The following is a 19,732-nucleotide window of genomic DNA, read 5'->3' as shown; positions in this document are numbered from 1 at the left end:
AATAAAGGCACACAGAAAAGCATAAATTATTAAACATCCTGAATGGTGCAGAGCTGGTAAGCAGGGACTCAACACTCAGAACTCAAACTGACCACATAACTTATTTTAGACTTAAATACCAGCTGTCAGTGATTAATTGGAGTGTTGGAACTTTAAAATGTATTGTTTGAGTTACTTTATACTTTAGGCCAGACCTTTTAAGAACATACTTGAGCACATCAATAGCTCTTTGCCAATGTTTAACCTTATCTCCACATCTCCGTCATTCAGGTGGCGTGTTTGTACCATCAAAGATGGCAGAGCAGAGTTTGGCAAGTTTCCTGTTCTCTGGGGAGCACTGTACTGATCAGGCAGCCATTGCAATTGAAAAATACAATTTAGGAAGCCAAACATACAATTTTGACATTATGGATTCACTTTTTTTTTTTTACATGATGTCAAACAGTGCTTATTATAAGCCAGAGACACCTGTTGAAGAAATGCATTACAGAAAGGGAAGGCTCAGGCAGCCACTGATTTATAATAGTATATACTCTATTATACTGTTCTACCAAATTATTTTATGGTGTAAATAAATAGATTTATTTAGTGAATTAGGTATAACCCTGCATAGATTGCTATAATAAGCAAGCCAGTATCCAAGACAATGTCTGCCAATTTACTGACACACTGTCTTGTGGTATTTAGGGCCATACAGAGACACCCAAGAACATTGCATTCAAGGATTGGCTGAGAAATGGTTGGCAGGATAGCTGGTTGGTACGGTGTGTAACTGTTTCTCAATACAACTCACTTCTCCGAATGTTGATGAGCCTGACACCCAAAGATGCCTGTCAAATGGAAATCTTGCAATCTTTCAAAACAATGAACACTAAGTCATATTTTCCCAAAGAGAAACATACCAACTTTTCTATTGAATCCCTTTTTTAAGGAGTAATTGTGTGTAAATAGTTTTTTTACTTTGTTTAGGAATATAAAAATTTGAATTTTCAATTCAAAAGGTCACAAACATGAATATTATACACAATCATATGTGGTTGACACACCTCTGGTGGGGAAATGGTGTCATTTATTTACAGTAAATGACAACTGCCAATGTTGTCATACCTTGTAATATGTAGGCAGCCAACAGAGCAGCATCTGATGTCTTACACAGGAGGCGACCATGGTAGAGATCCCTCTTAACCTGCAGGAAGACGAGATATCTGTGGAGTGGAACACAGAGAAACTGATTTGGGTAATTATTTAGATAGGATCTAAACAGACATTCCCTTTCTTGGCAACACACATGGTGAATGTTTACATTTTAGAAGACAATCAGGAAATCACCAAAGTCATTAGGAATTATAATCTGGACATCATGAATTTACTAAATGTCATGCCACTCCAGTAGATGTTGGGATATTTTGCAGGATAAGTGAAAACTTTGACCTGCTGGTGGCGCCAGAGGAAAAGTCAGGGGATAATCATAGTCAGTAAGATTAATCCTCTGGAAACCATGAATGTCACAGCAATCCATCCAGTGTTCTATTAGATGTGGCCCAAAGTGTTTGACTGTGGTTATTGTACATAAGCTATAGTAGCTGGGTGCATTACACAGTAGGATGTAAAAGAAATGTAGCTAGCAAAAACTCCATTACCCCTTCATAACCCATTTATAATTAAACTATAATTACAATTTAGGAAAAAAAGAAATGAATGCATGATTGGCAATCCAAGGTTTTCTGCCGGGACATTAGACACGGGATATGCAGCCTACCCTCGAGGCAGAACTTGAGCTAAAGCACAATCATTTTGAGAATTGACAATGATTTAAAATTGGACTGCTGGTTCGCACTGAAGTCCACAGAGAGCAACTCAATCAGCTGGTCTCGTCCACAGCATCCAAAGATTACTTATGTGTCAGTTTTCCCGCCCCACATTAATTTCAAATGACTGTGATTCAGCTTCTCTCAAAGCAGCAAAGCAATAAATAGTATAGCAGTACAAAGCATTGCTTCGAAAAATGTCAGGGTTGTAAGACTTTTGACATTAGAGGATGCTCAAGTTACGACCTGATGCCTGTAATGAAAATTATATGTTTTTACATGTTAAGTTAGAATTTGTGCATAATTTTCAATAAAGTGTTAAACTTCATTTATTCCCCAAAGTGTGTTTATGGTTAGCTTAACAGTCTCACCCTGCAGCTGCTAGCAATTCATGAAGCTGCACTGTGGGATTTCAATAAGGCTGTCTAGTCACTAATAATTGCTGCCACCACCTTGTTGTGAAATTATATATAAAGAAATTGAACAGCTAAAAGCAAATAAATGTATGCAAAATGTTACCTTTCATGTTTTTGCTTTTCTGCTATGTATGTGTGTGTCTGTGAAAGCTTCCAGTCAGAACAGATGGCGGACGATGGAGGAGCTCTCCCTTGCCGGCGCTCAGCTCCATCAAGAAGAGCTGGATTGCCAATAAGAGATTTCACTGCGTGGCAACCAGTCAAGGGATGTGATTTACAGGGATCTGTGCGCTTGGAAGCTCTCTGGCTCACTCCTCACAGCAGTTTGTTCAGCTGTCAAGGATGCCGCACAGTAAAGTAATGGCGAGGAGCTTCATGACACTGCAGCTTACAAAAAACCCCACAAAAATCCTCCTGCACACGGGCTCACTGGGGTTTTTCTTTTGTGCCTGCATCAATACACGCCTTTTCATTACTCAATTTAAATTAAGATTTTAAATGTTGTACTTGAGATTACTCATAAGGTCTTCTTTTACACTCAATAATAAAAAAAGACAAGTTGAAAACATATTTTCACCCTCAACTTTACAATGAAAAACTACAATAAAACTATTTGATTTGACGGTTTTTAAGGCAATATAAGGGCTGCTACAGACGTAAGATGTATGTACTGAAAGGACTCTCAGTTCAGATGAAAGCAAATGTTATTCTTGAAACCCTCTACTAAGCTCCAGTTCGCTTCTTAATTTTTCAATTATCTAAAAGCAGGCTGGAGGGGCATAACATAATAACAGTAAAATATAAGGTAATTTTTTTATCTGATTTTATGAGACAAGGAAGTGAATAGAAGGGCAGAAGACAGAGACATCCCCTTTGGTTCAATAAAATCAAGGCTGTGGAGGGTGATTTTCAGGTTTGGTCTGTGTCAGCATTTTTACACTGTGGTTATGACTTCCAAAAAAGAGAGATATGTGATGTAATTGTCCATTGTTGACTATAAGAAGCTTATCAATAGGTCACCTGTGTTTAATTTTGGTTTTAAAATAGACACAATCCACATTATTTTTGATACTACCAGTGAGTCGTCAAATAAACCAACAGGAAGCTGAAATGAATAACCAGAGCTGCAATAACACAGGAAATGCAATATCAGAAGGATTTCAAAGGTTTCTGTGGAAAGGTTTGAAAAAAAATATTTGGATGTTATTATATGTTTGATTCAGAAAACTGTGTGCTTACTCAGCCCCTTGGAAATACTGGTGCCAAATTTGCACCGTTCAAGCTCTGACTTTAATGAGATGCCATACTTGTGACCCATGCATAAGTAGGAAATTTGAGGGGGGATGAGGGGTGATGCCATCCCCATTGTTAGCTAAATTACCAAAATGCATCCCTCTTATGAACCTGCTAACCCCCTTTCTGTCCTCTAGCAGAGAGACTGTTTGGTTGAATATGTTATGTATGTAGCCGGCCTGACACGTCGATCCTTTATCGGACTGAAGTTTGTTCAAGTTACAATCTATGGCTCTGAAATATCAGCAGCCTGACTGTGCTGTGTATGGATATATCTGTGAAGCTGCCCATACGCCTTTTTTTGTTATCACAGTCCCGCCTTTCGGTCAGTTTCATCTTAGATCTATAATATTCTCTAAACTACATGATAGAAATCTTCAATTCTATACTATATTGTAGCCTATATACCCTACAGAGTAGTATTACACCCCCAGACCTAGCTGCCTCTCTAACAAAATATTTTAGGGGAGACATGACTACTGATATAGTTTTGACTATGGGGTTAGGGTTAGGGCCATGACTGAAAAGGCATAAACATGTCACTACTATCACTATTAAAACCTCACTAGTGGGAGAGAAAGAGAGTCCTGAGAGGCAAAGACTGTCAGACTAAAATTTAATTTACCCCAATCCCTCAATCCCACACTCTCCACCTGCAGCCCACCAAGCTATCTTGAAATCTTACCTGGTGATTTCCTCTTTTAGGGCAGCAGGGTCAGGTGGGTAAAACTTGACACGCAAACACATGGTGAATGGAGGCTGGGCTGCGAAAGAAAGACAAACTAATATAAAAAAAATAAAATAAAAAATATATTGTCATGTATTGTTTTAATGTGGTTTCCATGATTTGTGTATTTTTCTTAGCACACAATTTCTCTAGTCAACTTTGGATACTGGATATAACCAACTAATCAGGCCTGAAATACTTACATTTCATTTGTTTGGCAATTGACTTTGTAAACTCCAACCAATGCTGAAAAGGAGATAAAGAGAAGTCAAGACCTTAACTTTTGGAGTCTTTAGCTGCTAAACTGCTGGTCTGGGGTCTGATTGCTCAGCAGCAGAGCCTGATGACTTGTAATCTACTGTAAAGCTGGAGGGCACAGTAGATCTCCTTGCCTTCTGTGTATTTAGGCCCACTCCAATACAGTCACCATGCAGAGAGGAGATGAAAGAAAGCTGTTTGGAAGATAATCAGGAGTGTGCTGTTTTCTGTCAGTGTTAAACATCCTGAGGTGAAACTGGCTCCAATCAGTTAGATGATGACACGCTGACAATAACATGACACTGTTCTCACAATACAGTAACTGTAAAATACAATAATGCTGTTAGCTTTTAATTATTCACTCTCCTTTTTTTAGCAACAGCTGCATTCACATTTTCTTAAAATGATGCTGGCTGATTAAATGCAGCAGGACATGCAACATTTTCAAGTGAAAACAAGTGTGTGATTAACAAATACTCAGTCCAAGCCCTGCAAATTCGCCAAGGACTGTGTTAATTCTGTGATTGATATTCATTTCAATCAAAGTGGTTGGCCTTTTGCCAACTTGCATAATTGACCTGGAGGCCAACCATCTTGACCGGAATATTTGTGCAGAGGAAGAAAAAACAAAACAGTAAGGCTTGGTATTTATACCTAACAGCATTTTTTAAAGTATCCATCACTGCCTGTGAGACTTAATTGATAATGTGCTGGTTACCTAAAGACAGTGTAGAAATGGTAAAGACTGACTGGGACAGAACAACTACAGAGGTTCCTTTTAGATAAAAGTGGTCGCAGATGGCTTCTTATCCTTGCATCAGCTTCACAGGGTTCCCTAAGACCTTTTAAGATTTACATTTGAATGATGGTATCATCTTCAGAATGGAGTCTAGCCTGTACACAATGCTGTATTACCTCAGACAACCTAAAATGTATTGCACGGGATAAGAGAAGTTATCAGGAGATTCAAAGAAGCAAATTGTGTAGGTTGTGTGAATACGTTTTTAATTCAAGGGGACAAATGACTAATTGAAGGTAAACTCAGGCGACTGTAAGTGGAAAAACTGATAGATGACAGAGAAGCAAAGAGACCAAACCATGAGTCATGGTAAAGCGACATCACTGGATTAAACTGAATTAAATCCAACAGAAATTTAGTTGGGTTTATTATTAAGAATTACTACTTACCCTCTGTTTGTCTGGGTCAACATATCTAATGCCAAAGTAGTCTTTCTCCAGCAGGTTGAGATGGTGGCAAATGAGGTCGAACAGGTACTGTCCCTTGGCATCCCGCTGAAAGAGAAATAATGAGAAACATTCATATAATGTACACGCTATTGAGGGACATTAAAGAGAGAAGAAAAGAGAAAAAAATAAAAATAGTAGCTTAATTTTACAGGACTCCATAGTTCCCCTCCTCTCCATCCCAATATTTGCATATTCACAGTTAATGAACCCCAGCAGATCAATGGAGCATATATGTGAACACTCAGATCCAAAATCTACATTCTGCCCAGGTAGAGCAGCAAACATCACATGTTATAAAAAGAAGAAGGCACTTTAAACATAGTGTCAGATTCTAATTATTTTTTCTCCCTCTCATCAGGAAGTCCATTTTTTAGAGCCTCTGAGAAGTCAAAACGGCCACCAGAAAGTGTTTTAATATTTCACTACCCTCAAGGGAGATATATGAGGGCTATCAAATATTCATACCGAGGCAGCAGCCACCTGTGAAAGCTTTGAGAAATTTCTGCTGCAGAAAAAGACCTGGAAAAGCACTGAGACAAGGTTAAGGCAAACCACGGTGAAGGCAGGCAAGGAAGGCAGCCCTTGTCATGAATTATAGTACACAAATATGATCCTTCCAGATGTGAATTAATGAACCTAGCAATACATCTTTACATTTTTAGTCAGGTTGATAAAATACTATGAAAATAATCTAAGATGTTCAGCTAACCAAATTCAAATGTACTGTATAGTCAGGCATGACAGTGAGGAGGAGAGGAAACAGGCCAGCTGTCCTGGCATTTAAACTAATAGTGAGCAGGGCTCTTCCATAAAGCTGCATCTGCCCCAAAAGACTCATTATAAACCTGTTTTAATCAAGTCTTTATTTATATTTAACTGCAACAATAAGGTACATGGCAACAAGGCTGCCACTGAATACATAACAAAACATGAGCCAGTAATTGGGACTTTGGTTACAACTGCATAGCCAGCTAAATTCTGCTCTAAACTAAGTACCTGACATATATTAAAACAGTTATAGCCCCCTCGCGGGTGAGTATGCAAAGGACCCAGGTTGTAGACTACAACTTATATAAGGCAAATCTGTGTCAAACAGGTTGTAAAGCATGCTGTACAGAAGAATATAAGACCACAGGATTTCGTGGCATCTAGTGGTGCAGTTGCAGATTGCCACCATTTGAATACAGCTCAGCCTTCCAAGCGTGTAGTAGAAACTATAAAAATATAAAAAAATAGTATCTATAATATATATAAAATAGTAGTGTTTGATTTGTCTGTTCTGGGCTACTGTAGAAACATGCCGGCCTCTGTGGACGAGGACCCACTCCCTCTGTAGACACAAATTGCTCATTCTAAGGTAACAAAAAACACTTCTTATTTTCAGGTGATAATACCCTAAAGATAACATACCTATGAGTATTATATTCCATTTCTGCCAATATCCTCCTAAACGCTACACACTGGAGCTTTAATAGTAAAACATAAGAAATAGCTTGTTTGATAATGAAATTTCGGTAAATAGCATCAAGATCATATTATTGTAAGCACAGGTAAATATGGTTAAGATGATGCCTTGAAGTTAAATAGTTTAGCTCCTTCTCAGCCTGCTCCAAGACAACTGAAATGATTTTAAAGAAATTTGAGAAACTTTGCTTCTTGCTGAGGGTTTAGATCGCCTTGCACTGTCCAAAGGTAACACAATCCATCTACCAGCACTGCTGAAGCATTTTTTGGACTAATTCTAGGACCGGTGCCAAGCTAGCTAAACTAACTGTCTGTAGCTGTATATTTACCAGTAATATATGAGAGTGGAATAATTATTCACATACACTCAACAAGAAAGCAATTATTTCCCAAAATGTTGAACTTTTACATAGTGAGGTTACATACTGATGGTCTCGAGATAGATTATCATCCAAACATTAGTGGTGTTATCCAGTGCAAGCTGTCAATGTAAATTCATGGTCAGGTTCAGCCTCTTATGTGGACATGGTGGTTATGGTTATATGGACATGCAGACATCATGTTTTTAACACATTCTCACATGTTATACACACCTCTTACTGTATAATCTAGGCATACTTGTGTAGATAAAGTTACTGACATCGTCACCAAAGAGACCTGTGCGTGCCTACATAGTGCCTGCATGTACATCCAGTGTGAGATTTTACCAACTGTACCATGTACACTGTAGCTTATAGGTTATAGCTGTTCTTCCTTCAGTGGCAAAGGACATATAAAATATCCTACATTGCCCTTTAGAAGAGACACTGCATTCACATACAGTATGTTACACAAAACTGCATAGTCAGAGAAAGTCAAAGGCAGATATATGAGAACGGAAGGGTAAAAGAGAAGAGAAAGACAAAACCAAATAAACAGAGGGAGAAAACAGAGGAAGGAGAGAGTGAGAGAACAAGCAAGGCCAGTTGACTCTGATGAATCTGTCCCAACACAGCGTGCCACAGCACAGCAATTAAAATAAGGATAGGAGAATAGTTGCATTGAAGGATGTACGAACCATTTTCAGGTACAATCCCTGTTGAGACACATTATTTAAGACAATGTGCGAATCTCTGTGATGGAGCCTGTTCACACTTCGGTTTCACTCAATATCAGATCAAAAGGCAGAACGAATACCCCTAGGAAGCATGTGGCTTAACAGTGTCAGGGCACACTAAGATTAGAGTTATTTCCCCTCTTTGCATTGGGTAGAACCTCAAACTGCACTTATTGTCTAATAAAGAGCCGTGTTGTGAAGGTTTGCTTATCTAAATTATATAACATTTTTACTCCTTGCACTCTTCTCACAATCAGACTGCTTGTCATCAGCGTGCATAAACAACGACTGCAATTCTCAGTGGCTTGAAGAATAATCCAGAATTATTTTGTACTGTCTATCCTGGACCATATGTAGTCAATTACCTTTGTAGCAACCTGTACCCAATATTATGTACAGTCCCCTTAAAGATGCTTCAAAGATAGAAAAAAACCAGGCTAGCAGCATGGCTCTATGGCAGTGTCGGGGGCAGTTCGTTGGTCTGTTGGTTGGCAAGAACTGCCTTGAAGATGTGTCTGCACAAATTAAAAACATTTCAACTTGAGTGAAAAATCTGTGCAAATCTGGAAGAGACTCTGGTAAATTCATAGGCTGAGATGAACACAAACACACAGGGACACTCCTACAGAAACGTGTTTTTAACCCACACCAAAGCACAACCCAACCTAAACCTATCAGGTCCACTTGTGTCAAGCTATGCACTTGCCAGACCTTTCCCAGGATGCACCGGGCTGACCCTCCATCTCCTCTGTCAGTGTGTCTGTATGTCACTGTCACCACATACACCCTGACTCACCAAGACAGGCCTGCTGAGTAGCCCGGCAGCAAAAATAGAAACACACACATCCATGTGCAGTCTCACACATGCACACAAGGAGCCTCAATCCTTCTTGCTCTATTATAAATGTCTTTGGTACACCTGTGAAACCTCTAGATCCACAACATTTTCAGAGCCTCTACCTCCCACTCCCTCCATCTGCTGTGCACTGTAGTGTAAACTACAGCAATGCCCAAAAAAGCCTTCCCAATTAATCATGTTGTTACTGCCATGTTTCTATATGCCATGCCTAAGTGTGTGTGTGTGTGTGTGTGTGTGTGTGTGTGTGTGTGTGTGTGTGTGTGTGTGTGTGTGTGTGTGTGTGTGTGTGTGTGTGTGAGAAGTTACTGATGATCCTTGTCCAAGTTAGTAGTTATGGAACAACAACAGAGAGGCAGGGCGATTTATCTCAGTCCAATACTTTAGCAAATAAATGAGAAGGAATGAAATGTATTAGTAGAAACCATTCATGAAGAATTCTTAACTCCTTGGTAAAACAAGCTAGAGTGCTTTTTATAGCACCAGCACAATACAAGCACACACATTTTAAACAATGGATTTATCAGATGTTACAACAGATTTTAAATGGTGCGACTTAATAAAGAGCTCCTGATCTCGAGTATTCTATTGTGCATTACAATGAGTGCTGGTAATCCTATTGTTCCTGGTAATTTACCTGACTCTGCACTCTGATGCAGTTTGTAACGATGAGATCGAAGCACACTCTAACTTTGTTCCACGCTCAATGTCTGGCTCGACTAAACAGCCATATAATAAAGCAGCAGATTCTCTCTTGCCCATAGGCAGCTGACCAAACATTTGTAATGTATATGTGGTGTTGTGTTGCATACTGATGAGACACACTGAACTTCAGTGAGCTGACCGGGGCTCCACTGGGACAAAAACGCAGGCTCTGAGGCAGAAACATTATCGATCTGAAGTTAAGTGTTCTTCAACATCCTTATGAGATTTAAACCCAGAGCCAAGATGCAATACACTGGTGGCTACAGACGGAGAGGAAATACTATATGTTGCCAGTTAAAGCACTGTTTTATTGTTTTTGAGTAGATAAACTGCAGATCTTTTATGTGGTTTGTGGTCATGTGATTTCAGTGTGGGAATTTTATTCTCTCAACATAATTTCTTTCAACATAAGGACTTTACACTTACTTTAGAATGCATTGTTAATACATTCTTCAGGATGCACCCCATTGTGTAAAGTACTGAAGGTTTGCAAATCCATACACTGTAAGCTCTTGTGAATGTAAATATCCAGTCTATCATACAGCAGTGTGGGGGTCACTTGCATTAACCTCGACATTTCATGTGAGCAAGGGTTACATTTTTGTTGTAAGCTTTTATAAGATGCAGGAAAAAAGGAGTAAAGTTTTCATGTGACAGCTGACTGCTGCAATGAGGTAGTAATTGGGCTTTTGAAAAAGATTTATTGAGCTGAGTTTTAATCAGTGATGCAACATCACATTTCAGAGTAAACAAAGCATGGCTTAAACATTGCCTACTGCCATCTCATCAAATTGCGTTGCAGAGAATTGGAACTATTAATGAGCTAAATGTCAGACTGTTTTCCTATGGGTTCATTTGGAATTAGTCTGTACTGACATACAGTCGCCAACAGACTTCACTAAAAATAAAAGTAGCTGAATAGACATGAAAATTAGTTTATTTCCTGCATACAATATACAATGTAGACTGTTTAGTTTAAAGATCTAGATGCAGATGTCTCTTAATCTGCTGAAGTTATGAAATGACTGTAGGGCTTTCATCCTTATTCAACCACACGTCTGAAAGATTTTTTTCTCTTATAGGCTGCAGATGGCTCTCATGTAAGATTAGTTGGAGTTAGATCTGTGACACTCACCCCACCACATATTTAAAGTAGTTTTGAAAAATGGTGTTTCCGCTAATCAAACTCTGTGGCCCAAACCGGTCAAGTGTATTCTGGGGCTTTTGACAAAAATAAATGAGCTAGTACCATGATTTTCTTGTCAGCTTTCAGTCAGTTCATGTGGTAGTCATTAAGGTCTGGTATTTGATTTCACTGGCCCTCTATGGTCGGGATAAATGGCTGGCCTGGAGGCCCTGTTCTCTAAGGGTTGTATATGTGTGCTATGTGTGTGTATGTGTTTACAGCAGACTTACAGCAGACTTACAGCAGACGACAGGACAAGGGAGCTGAGAACACTTTTGGATACAACTGAACTTAAGGAGTGAGACAAAATAATTAAAACACCCAATTGATTTCAATTTGCTGTTAACAAATACAGAGGTGAGGAAGCTGGAGAGGTTTAGGGGGGTTTAAGAATCAGCAGACAGGATTCAGCAGGCAAGAAGCACTGCAGAGTTTGATCACAAAGAAGGACACTCAGATGGTCTTAAAGATGCTCTGGCAAATTGTCATATGACTCAGGAAGAGGAGGCAGGGCTTTGCTCAGACTGTCCTGGCAGATGGCGTTTGTGGTGGTGGAGACTGTTGCAGGTCGTCAAACCTAAAATTTAGGAGGTTCAATGCAGATTCCATCCTTTGTGGAGTAGTGGATCAGGTCTTTTGTCTTAAGGAAAGGGTGCTCATAAATGAGAAATGAGCTCAGAGTGGTATTGCTGCTCCTTTACACTAACAGGAGCCAGTTGAATCTGATCAGGAGGCCTGCTGAATGCATATCTGTGAAGGTATTCCGGGTAAGTCCAACAAGATAGCGATCCAGGGCAAACACAGAAGACAGTGGAGAATTTATATATCCCGTTTGGTTTATGAACGTCTGCCACTGCCACTCAGACTCAGAAAATGGATGGCTGCATCAATGGATTTTTAATAACTTGTGAAACAGGAGAAAGTTGGACAGCAATAGACATTGAGTTGTTGTGGCAGTAGATAACTGCTAGTAGTAACAGCAGTTGTTGGGCTTGTGCCGGTAGTAACAGTGGTAGCGGTAGCAGTAACAGTAGAATTGTGTGTGCACCTGCATGTGCTCATGTCCATGTATGTAAAATGTTCCATATGAGAAATGGGATAGTAATAGTATGGGGGTGTGTGCAGCGGGCAGCCATGATATTAACCACAGTGACTCACGGGAAAATGAGATTAGTGCAGGCCTGTCAGTGGGAGAGGAATGCATTAAACAAGCAGAGGCCCGTAAGTGCTTTATGGAAGCACGCGCAGTGTTTCATCACAGCTATAATAAAAGTGATAAACGGAGAGATGGAAATAACCCAGACTGGGGCCAAATGATCACTGTGGTCCTTAGTGGAGCATGAGCAGCAGCACGCCGCTCCCTTGGCCTGGCCAGGACTTGCGTCAGATTAATTATTGAGAGGGGTTCCATATCAGCTTGGGAAACACCACATCAATAAATGATGGTGTCACTTTAAGGAAGGGGGATGGCAATTGCAACAACTGAGAGTATGGTCCCAAAAGGCAACTGCTTAGGGTAGCGTCTGGTAAGTATCACTGGTGCTCGACAATGTTTTGCTTTAGTTTTGTATTTACATAAAGCTCTAAGCTCCTGGGTAGCAGGTGATTAAGTCAAAAAATAGTTTATGGTGGTCTTAAACAACGTCCGCTTCTTCTGGGCTCAACTGATAGTTAGCATATTTCAGTGCCCTACTGCATGATCTCTATGCTGATTTTCACTGTTCTTAAAGTTGCTGCCTCCAAGGCCGTGAGCAGAAAAGCCTGTAAATGGCTTACTATAATCTTATGATATGGTAATGTGTATTTCCATACTCTGGAGACTAGGCACAGAAGTGGCGCATGCTTCCGTCAATCAGCCTTGCTTGACAATCCAATGGAAGCAATAAATCAATTATATTACAATTCCATCTGCAGATAGGAGTTATTCAGTTATGTTGTGTACACGCTTACTTCAAAGTAATATACATTAGGTGCCAGCAACTATAGTATATAGTATAAATAGCGCTACCATACATTTAAAACACCTACAAGGGACTTTCATTTTGTGTTGTTTCTGGCTCCCCCAATGGACAAAAGTGGTAGTGTTTCCACTACCTTGTTTTATTGATTTCAAGGAGAATCCAACCAAAACAACCCCGTGCAGGCCTTATGAATAACTATATGGAAATAGCCAATCATCTAGCTGATGGTGTAAATGTAGGTCATAACCAGTCAAAAACTCCTTGTTGTATGTTTAAAAAACCTGGTGATGGGTATTGTAGGCTAAAGCAGATTTAATTGTCTCTCTCAGTATTAGAGAAATTAATAAACAAATTAGCAGAATGCAGGCCAATTCTTTAATTGTCTTAAGGCAATGATGTTATTTTATTTCAATTTTTTATTTTAATTGTAATGTTTTGGGAATTAGTAACTAAAAGTGCCTCTGATGCAGTGCTTGGAATTTAAGGGAAAGATCAACACTTTAAATTATATTTATAGCTTTCTTGATGAGAGTTAAATGAGAAGATTGGTACCACTCTCATGCCGGTTAAAGCTACAGCTAGCAGCAGGTTAGCTTTGCCTAAAGGACAATGACTGGATGCCGCTAGCCTGGCTCTATCCAAAGATAAGAAATGCATTTACCAGCATTCAAAGCTCACCAATTTACATGTTAAATCAGTATTTTCGAATTTCATCTGTAAAAAGTAAAAGGATTGCCAAGAATGCATCTTGCTACCGCATGAACCCAAAGGTAAGACCCAAAACACTGAGTGGGAGAGTTTTGTTTTAAGCACCCTGATCAAGAAGAGCATAGAGGAAGCTGGTGTTCCACAAGTGACACCAGTTCAGTACAACTCATCTAAAAAACATAAGGCCACACTCCGGTACAAGATGCTGACTGTGGCAAAAAAAAAAAAAAAAAAAAGACAAAAAAGTGTGAATAAACCCTATGAGGATGACTCATACCAATGGCAAAAACTGTTGAAGACTGAACCTTTATTTAACGGCACAGCCATTACTTTCCATTTGGCTGTATGCTGGTGATTCATTCTTGCTGCACAGCGCAGCTGCACTTATTTAAATTGCTCAGGCTATATTATTCGTCCACAGATTTAACCTCACCATAACTCAGGAAACAACACTGTGTGTGAAATAATGCTTTGAGAATGTATATTTTATATGCCTGTGCTTCCACAGTGTAATTGCTTCAACATTTTATTTTACTTTCAAGGGAGGCATTTTGAATCTTCTTGAGCAGAACTTTTTAATTAAAAGATTTTCTTTATACTTTAGACAGCAGACTGCAACTTCACACATTTGGTGACTGATCCAAGCTCTGACAATCAAAATTATGGAAAATGTTTGCAGGTAGTGCAATGCTTTCATTGGTGAAACTTAGATGACAAGATCGATACCACTCACATGTCTGTGCGCTAAGCCCGAGCCAGCAGGTGATTATAGCTTAGTTTAACTCAGAATAAACAGTGGAAGCCTGGGGTAAACAGCTAGCCTGGATCTCTTCAAAGAAAATATGCCTACCAGTTCTTCTAAAGCTCATCACTCAATTAACTTATTAATTCTTGTGTTTAATACATATACAAATAGAAATGTAAAATCAACAAGTTTTGGTGGTACATCCTGTAACTAGACTCCAGGAAGTCACTGCCCCTGGCCGAGGGATAGTTATGTAAATTATAAATTTAAAACTTTTTCTTGTGTACTTTGTGTGCTTTAGAAGTTTCACCCTGCTTTAGTCCTTAACTAGGCTTTTGGCTCACAAGTGTGATGTTCATCATTTCATCTAACTATTTTACCTACCAAGCGGTTGAACCATTACTTTAAACCTTGCTGCTTCCTGACACTACCACAGGAGAGTTTCTGTCCACTTTCCTGCTTCAGACATTGATGGTTTTTGTTTCTTTGTTGTCAGGGTTATTATCTGTGTTTAAATGTGCTTGACTAGCACATGGTTATAAAACTTAACCATGTTGATAAACCAACATTTCACCTTTTACGGTGCAAGCAAAGCAGGTGTTTGGTTTACTTTGTACTGAAATACACAATCACCCATCAGTAGCCACAAAGAACAGCAGTGCCAGTCTGTGCCATGGATTTCATTTTTGCTACAATCGTTTGCAATTTGACATTCTCAAATACAGAATCTCCTTAAGGAAAGCAATTCTTCAAACAAATTAGCTTCTCAATGTACAACGTAATACGAACCTGTAAGACAACAACCTGCTTTCATCAGGTCTGACATTACTTGACTACACCTCTATCACTGCCTTTTTATGTTCACTTACATGCCCCTAAAACCCCCATAGCTGTAAGACAGAAAGACAGCGATCCTCTTAAAAAGATGTTCACTGTCAGCAGGCTGCCATCTTATTGCCCTTAGAGTGATGCTGGGACTGCGTTCCCAATCAGTGCTCAGTTGTGTAAATCCTTTCTCGCTGAGATAGAAGCTCAGGCTCCCGGGGGCTCCATTACAGACATGCGACAGTGGAGAAGTGGCCCTGAGAGCAGAAACCCATAAGAGTTATAGGGGCAACCTTACTCTGAGTGCTCAGCACTGCTTAAATGCACTGGTAAGACATTTTTTTGCAGAGGACAGAAGAGAAGAGAAGAGAGGGGCATTGGACAGAAGGAAATAAAATGCTATGTGGAAACGGAAGGTGATTGTGTTTGATTGAAGCTAAGAGGAAGCGGAAAGACAAACAAATAATAAAGTAGAAGAGAAAGCAACAGTACTAAAAGAAAGACAACAGTCACAGTGTCTTGTTGCCCCAGTTGAGCAGTCTCTCAGGCTTTTCTCCAGGAAAAGGACACTGATGTACACAACATAAAAAGAAGCCAAACCACTGAGCACCTGTTCTCTGTGTCCTTCCTTTAACCCTCCAGCTCGAGGGACTAAGCAGTGCACTTACAGTAAGTCCTTGCAAAAAATTTTAAGATTTAGGTATCCCTCTGGTAATTTTCAATCTGGATCTTATTTTCAAAATTTTTTCAACCTGGATTTTTGAATCTTTTTCCATCTCACCACTTTGGTGAGACACAGGAAGGAGGTTTTGATCCGGGTAACAGCCAAAAAACCACGCTTTGGGTACTTTTGTGGTTGATTTTTGGACTACCTATTGCCCCCATAGCAGTGTGCAAACAAAACACGAGTAGCCCACCTCTCCTTTCAACACAAACAATTGCCAGCCATATCCAACTGGCAAAGTAAGCAACATTGTGATTGTAATATTTACTGGCCCCTTTAACCTGGAACTATGCTGAATGTATAGTAATTGGGGGATGTTTTTTCAGGCTAGATGATTTACATACTGTATGTCCTATACAATGTGACTGTAACTGGTGATACTGCATCAGAAAACCATCTGATAACACGGCAGTAAAGATCCAGGATGTAGCAAGGTATCATAGCAAAAGTTGCCTGATGTGCTGCCTTTGAGGGTTAAGAGTATTTTGATGTATACACATTACGCATGCAGATACAAACAATAAGTCTTCTATCATTGCTTCGTCAGTAGACTGTGGCCATGAAATATAAAAGAGACGAGCAAGTGATAAAAAAAAAAAGAAATTCAGATACAGGAAATGTTTCAAAGTCAAGTGGGAGTGGGTACTGAATGCTTGCTCTCTGTAGAGAAAGGTAAAGACTGGTGCCGTGTCTGGCATTTAATCAAGCTCTGCAGCAGCAATATACAGTATGCCCAGTCAACATTTTCACTGTAGGCTCATAGTCTAACCTTAGATATTTAAAAAAAGGCAAGTTTATTTGTACAGCACCTTTCAACAACAAGGGAATTCAAAGTGCTTTACATAAGGCATACAATGCAAAGGGAAAATAAGATAAGAAAAAGGAGTAAAATAAAATAGAAAACAAAAATAAGTTAAAATGGAATGAAAAAAGATAAGACTGGAGATAAAATTACAGGCAGATATAGGAAGTCTTAAGCCCTGATTTAAGAGAACTGAGAGTTGGAGCAGACCTCAAGTTTTCCGGGAGTTTTTTCCAGATATGTGGAGCATAAAAACAGAATGCTGCTTCTCCATATTTAGTCTGGATTCTGGGGACAGTAAGCAGATCTGTCCCAGACCATATGAGTGGACTGGACAGTTCATAATGGAGCAACAGATCAGAAATTTATTCTGGTCCTTAACCATTCAGGGCTTCATAAACCAACAGTATCAATTCTTTAACAGACAGGAAGCCAGTACAAAGACCTGAGAGCTGGAGTGGGGTGATCTATTCTCCTGGTCTTAGTGAGAACTCCAGCAGCAGCCGTCTGAAATATATAGATTGATGAATTACGTGGATCACATTGCATACACTGGTTAGATGCATTGGCAGCTGCATCTGACAGTGCTGTTTCTTCCTAAACTTCCTGCCATTGTTGATCCGTATGACTGCTATGACATTAACAGATACACCAAGGACAGAACATACAGAATCAATAAATCTGGGACATCCTGGTATATCACACCATCTCCTCCAACAGAGATAAGATAAGCGGTTATGTTATGTGTGAAATGTATTATTTCATATAGCAACCAAAGCAGGCAATGTAAAAATACATGAATTGGAGAATTTTTAGCTAAATTAAAAAAAAAGAAATGGTAGTTTTTACATACAGTTGCAAGTTATAACTTAAAATTGTTTTATTACATTCATCAGTCTCATTGAAACTACTATAACGGTCTCATTCTGATGTATCAAATATAATTCAATTTCATGCATATTACAGATCAACAGTGATGTCAGCTCCAAAAACCAATAGAGTTGACTCTGGCCTCAAGATATTACTGACGTGTAATTTTTCTCACATTAAACTTTTACTGTCATTCTGAGCCTTTTAAGAAATGAGGGGACACTAAATTGGATCGACTAAACTGTGCCAAAAATCTGGAACATTGCTGCTGATCACAAGAGACTTTCTGCAAATAGAATTGTAATGTTCTCCACACATTCATTTATTAGTCTGAAAATGTCTGTATGAGACCTTACTTTAGGCTTATTTTGACATATAGCTGCAATTACAAACTGAATTCAGCAATCTTATATTCACGTTTGACTAAAACTTAATTCAAGGTGTGATAGGATAATATAATAACACACCATGTTTTATAATTGTATCAACTGCTTTTTGGAATGCAGTTCAAGCATCACTGCAAACACACCCCTTCATACCTGTACCATCTGGTATCTGTCAGGGTCTACAACGATGGTAGTAAACACACAGATGTCTCTTAGACAGGCTTTAATAGAAAGCTCATTCCAGCAGAGCATAAGGGCTCACACTCAAACAAAAATCAGGTAAAGAAAAAATAACCCATCAATCATCTTCAGTTCAATTATGATGACAGTGTGATATTGTCTTGCATGCATAATGATGGTAAACAGGTTATTCTGGGAGCCTCTGTGATTGTGACAAATACGAGACAAGAAGGGCTCACAGCTCAACAAACTAACATGAACTTTACATGCCTGTATCATTTGTTGTAGCTGTTGTATTATCTGTGTACCTGTGGTAAAATAATGTGGGTATTAGTAAGTACAGTCATTACTGGTTGTGGTATGCAAAATTGACATGTGAGTGCATATAGTTTGCCCAGAAGGAGCTGGTATAAGTTGCTAGGGAAAAGGGGCGTCTGGGTTACCATTTTTTCACATCCCAGACAAATAGTGACTTAGAAATAGATAATGGACTTTGGCAATCCGAGTCAAGTCTACACAAACTTGACCCAGACCACTAGGACCGGTGAGAAATGCTTTACTATAGAGCATAACAGCTTTAAGCATAGAAAATGTCAAGCAGTTCTCGCAGACGTCATTAACCATGAAGAACTAGAGTGGGAACAACCAATTAGGAACCAATCACAATAAATGGAGCAAAACTATAGCTGCTATGTGAGAAATAGAAAAATCAAGAGACAACTTCAAACCACTATATAGAGTGCTGCTCACAATACTGGAAAAAACATTCACTCAATAATGGTGAATGTATCATTATATTATCAATCCCAATACAGTTTTCCATTTTTAGTATAATTAAAGTATAATAATAATAATAATAATAATAATAGAATAAACTACAGTATGGTTAAGTGGTATAAAAAGGTTTTTGAGCAATGTTCTTTAAGACACTTTACAGGGCACGCTTACAAAAACACTGCCACGATGAATAACATCAGTCACAGTGCTTTTCTGTAAAATATTAAAATGTAAGTGACATGGGATCCAACAAAAACTGTGGCTTGCTTTCTCAGATGTTAGGAGTGTTAAGGTCGTCTGTGTTCAAATGTCTACTTGAGTTGCATCTGGTAGCGCATACCCTCTGCGACACTTGTTATGTAATGGTATAAAACATAAATCTCCATGTTACAAAAGCTGTATTACAGTATAAAAGTGATTGTTTTTTTGCAAAACTGAAATGTACTGCACCTGGCGACCTATTCATTGTGGTATGTTTGTGCGAGGTCAACAAATTCTAGCACACACTATGGTATAAGCAAATATGGTCGAATAAATCAAGTACAAAATAGAAACTAGCATCAGTCTACCTCTAAAGCGGTCTGAACTAGACTATCATGGTGATTGCTTCTATGTTTTTTTATTCATGCATGGTGGCAGGAATTAGTGGTTTAAGTATTTGAGAGGCCAACTGCAGTAAATACCCAGAGGTCACTCA

The 19,732-nt window shown here is 39.1% G+C and overlaps 1 protein-coding gene across 3 annotated transcripts in view; it reads right to left on the bottom strand.

Annotated features, from left to right (window-relative positions):
- The window catches only part of LOC127351660 (FERM domain-containing protein 5-like), a 70,351-nt gene that overhangs the window by 14,613 nt on the left and 36,006 nt on the right, over window positions 1-19,732 (bottom strand). The window contains exons 2-5 of one of the 3 annotated variants that reach the window (XM_051379417.1): window positions 5,691-5,795; window positions 4,448-4,490; window positions 4,203-4,299; window positions 1,108-1,205 (exon numbers count right to left, since the gene is read on the bottom strand). In XM_051379417.1, the coding sequence (XP_051235377.1) occupies window positions 1,108-1,205; window positions 4,203-4,299; window positions 4,448-4,490; window positions 5,691-5,795 (343 nt within the window). Of the gene's footprint in view, window positions 1-1,107; window positions 1,206-4,202; window positions 4,300-4,447; window positions 4,491-5,690; window positions 5,796-19,732 lie in introns of those variants that run through there. The other 2 variants (XM_051379418.1, XM_051379419.1) reach the window with 2 other exon arrangements.

The sequence above is a fragment of the Dicentrarchus labrax genome, unplaced genomic scaffold (genome assembly GCF_905237075.1).
Source record: "Dicentrarchus labrax unplaced genomic scaffold, dlabrax2021, whole genome shotgun sequence".
NCBI lineage: Eukaryota > Metazoa > Chordata > Actinopteri > Moronidae > Dicentrarchus > Dicentrarchus labrax.
The sequence above is the reverse complement of the archived record's forward strand: the minus strand, read 5'-3'. Positions and strand labels throughout refer to the sequence as shown.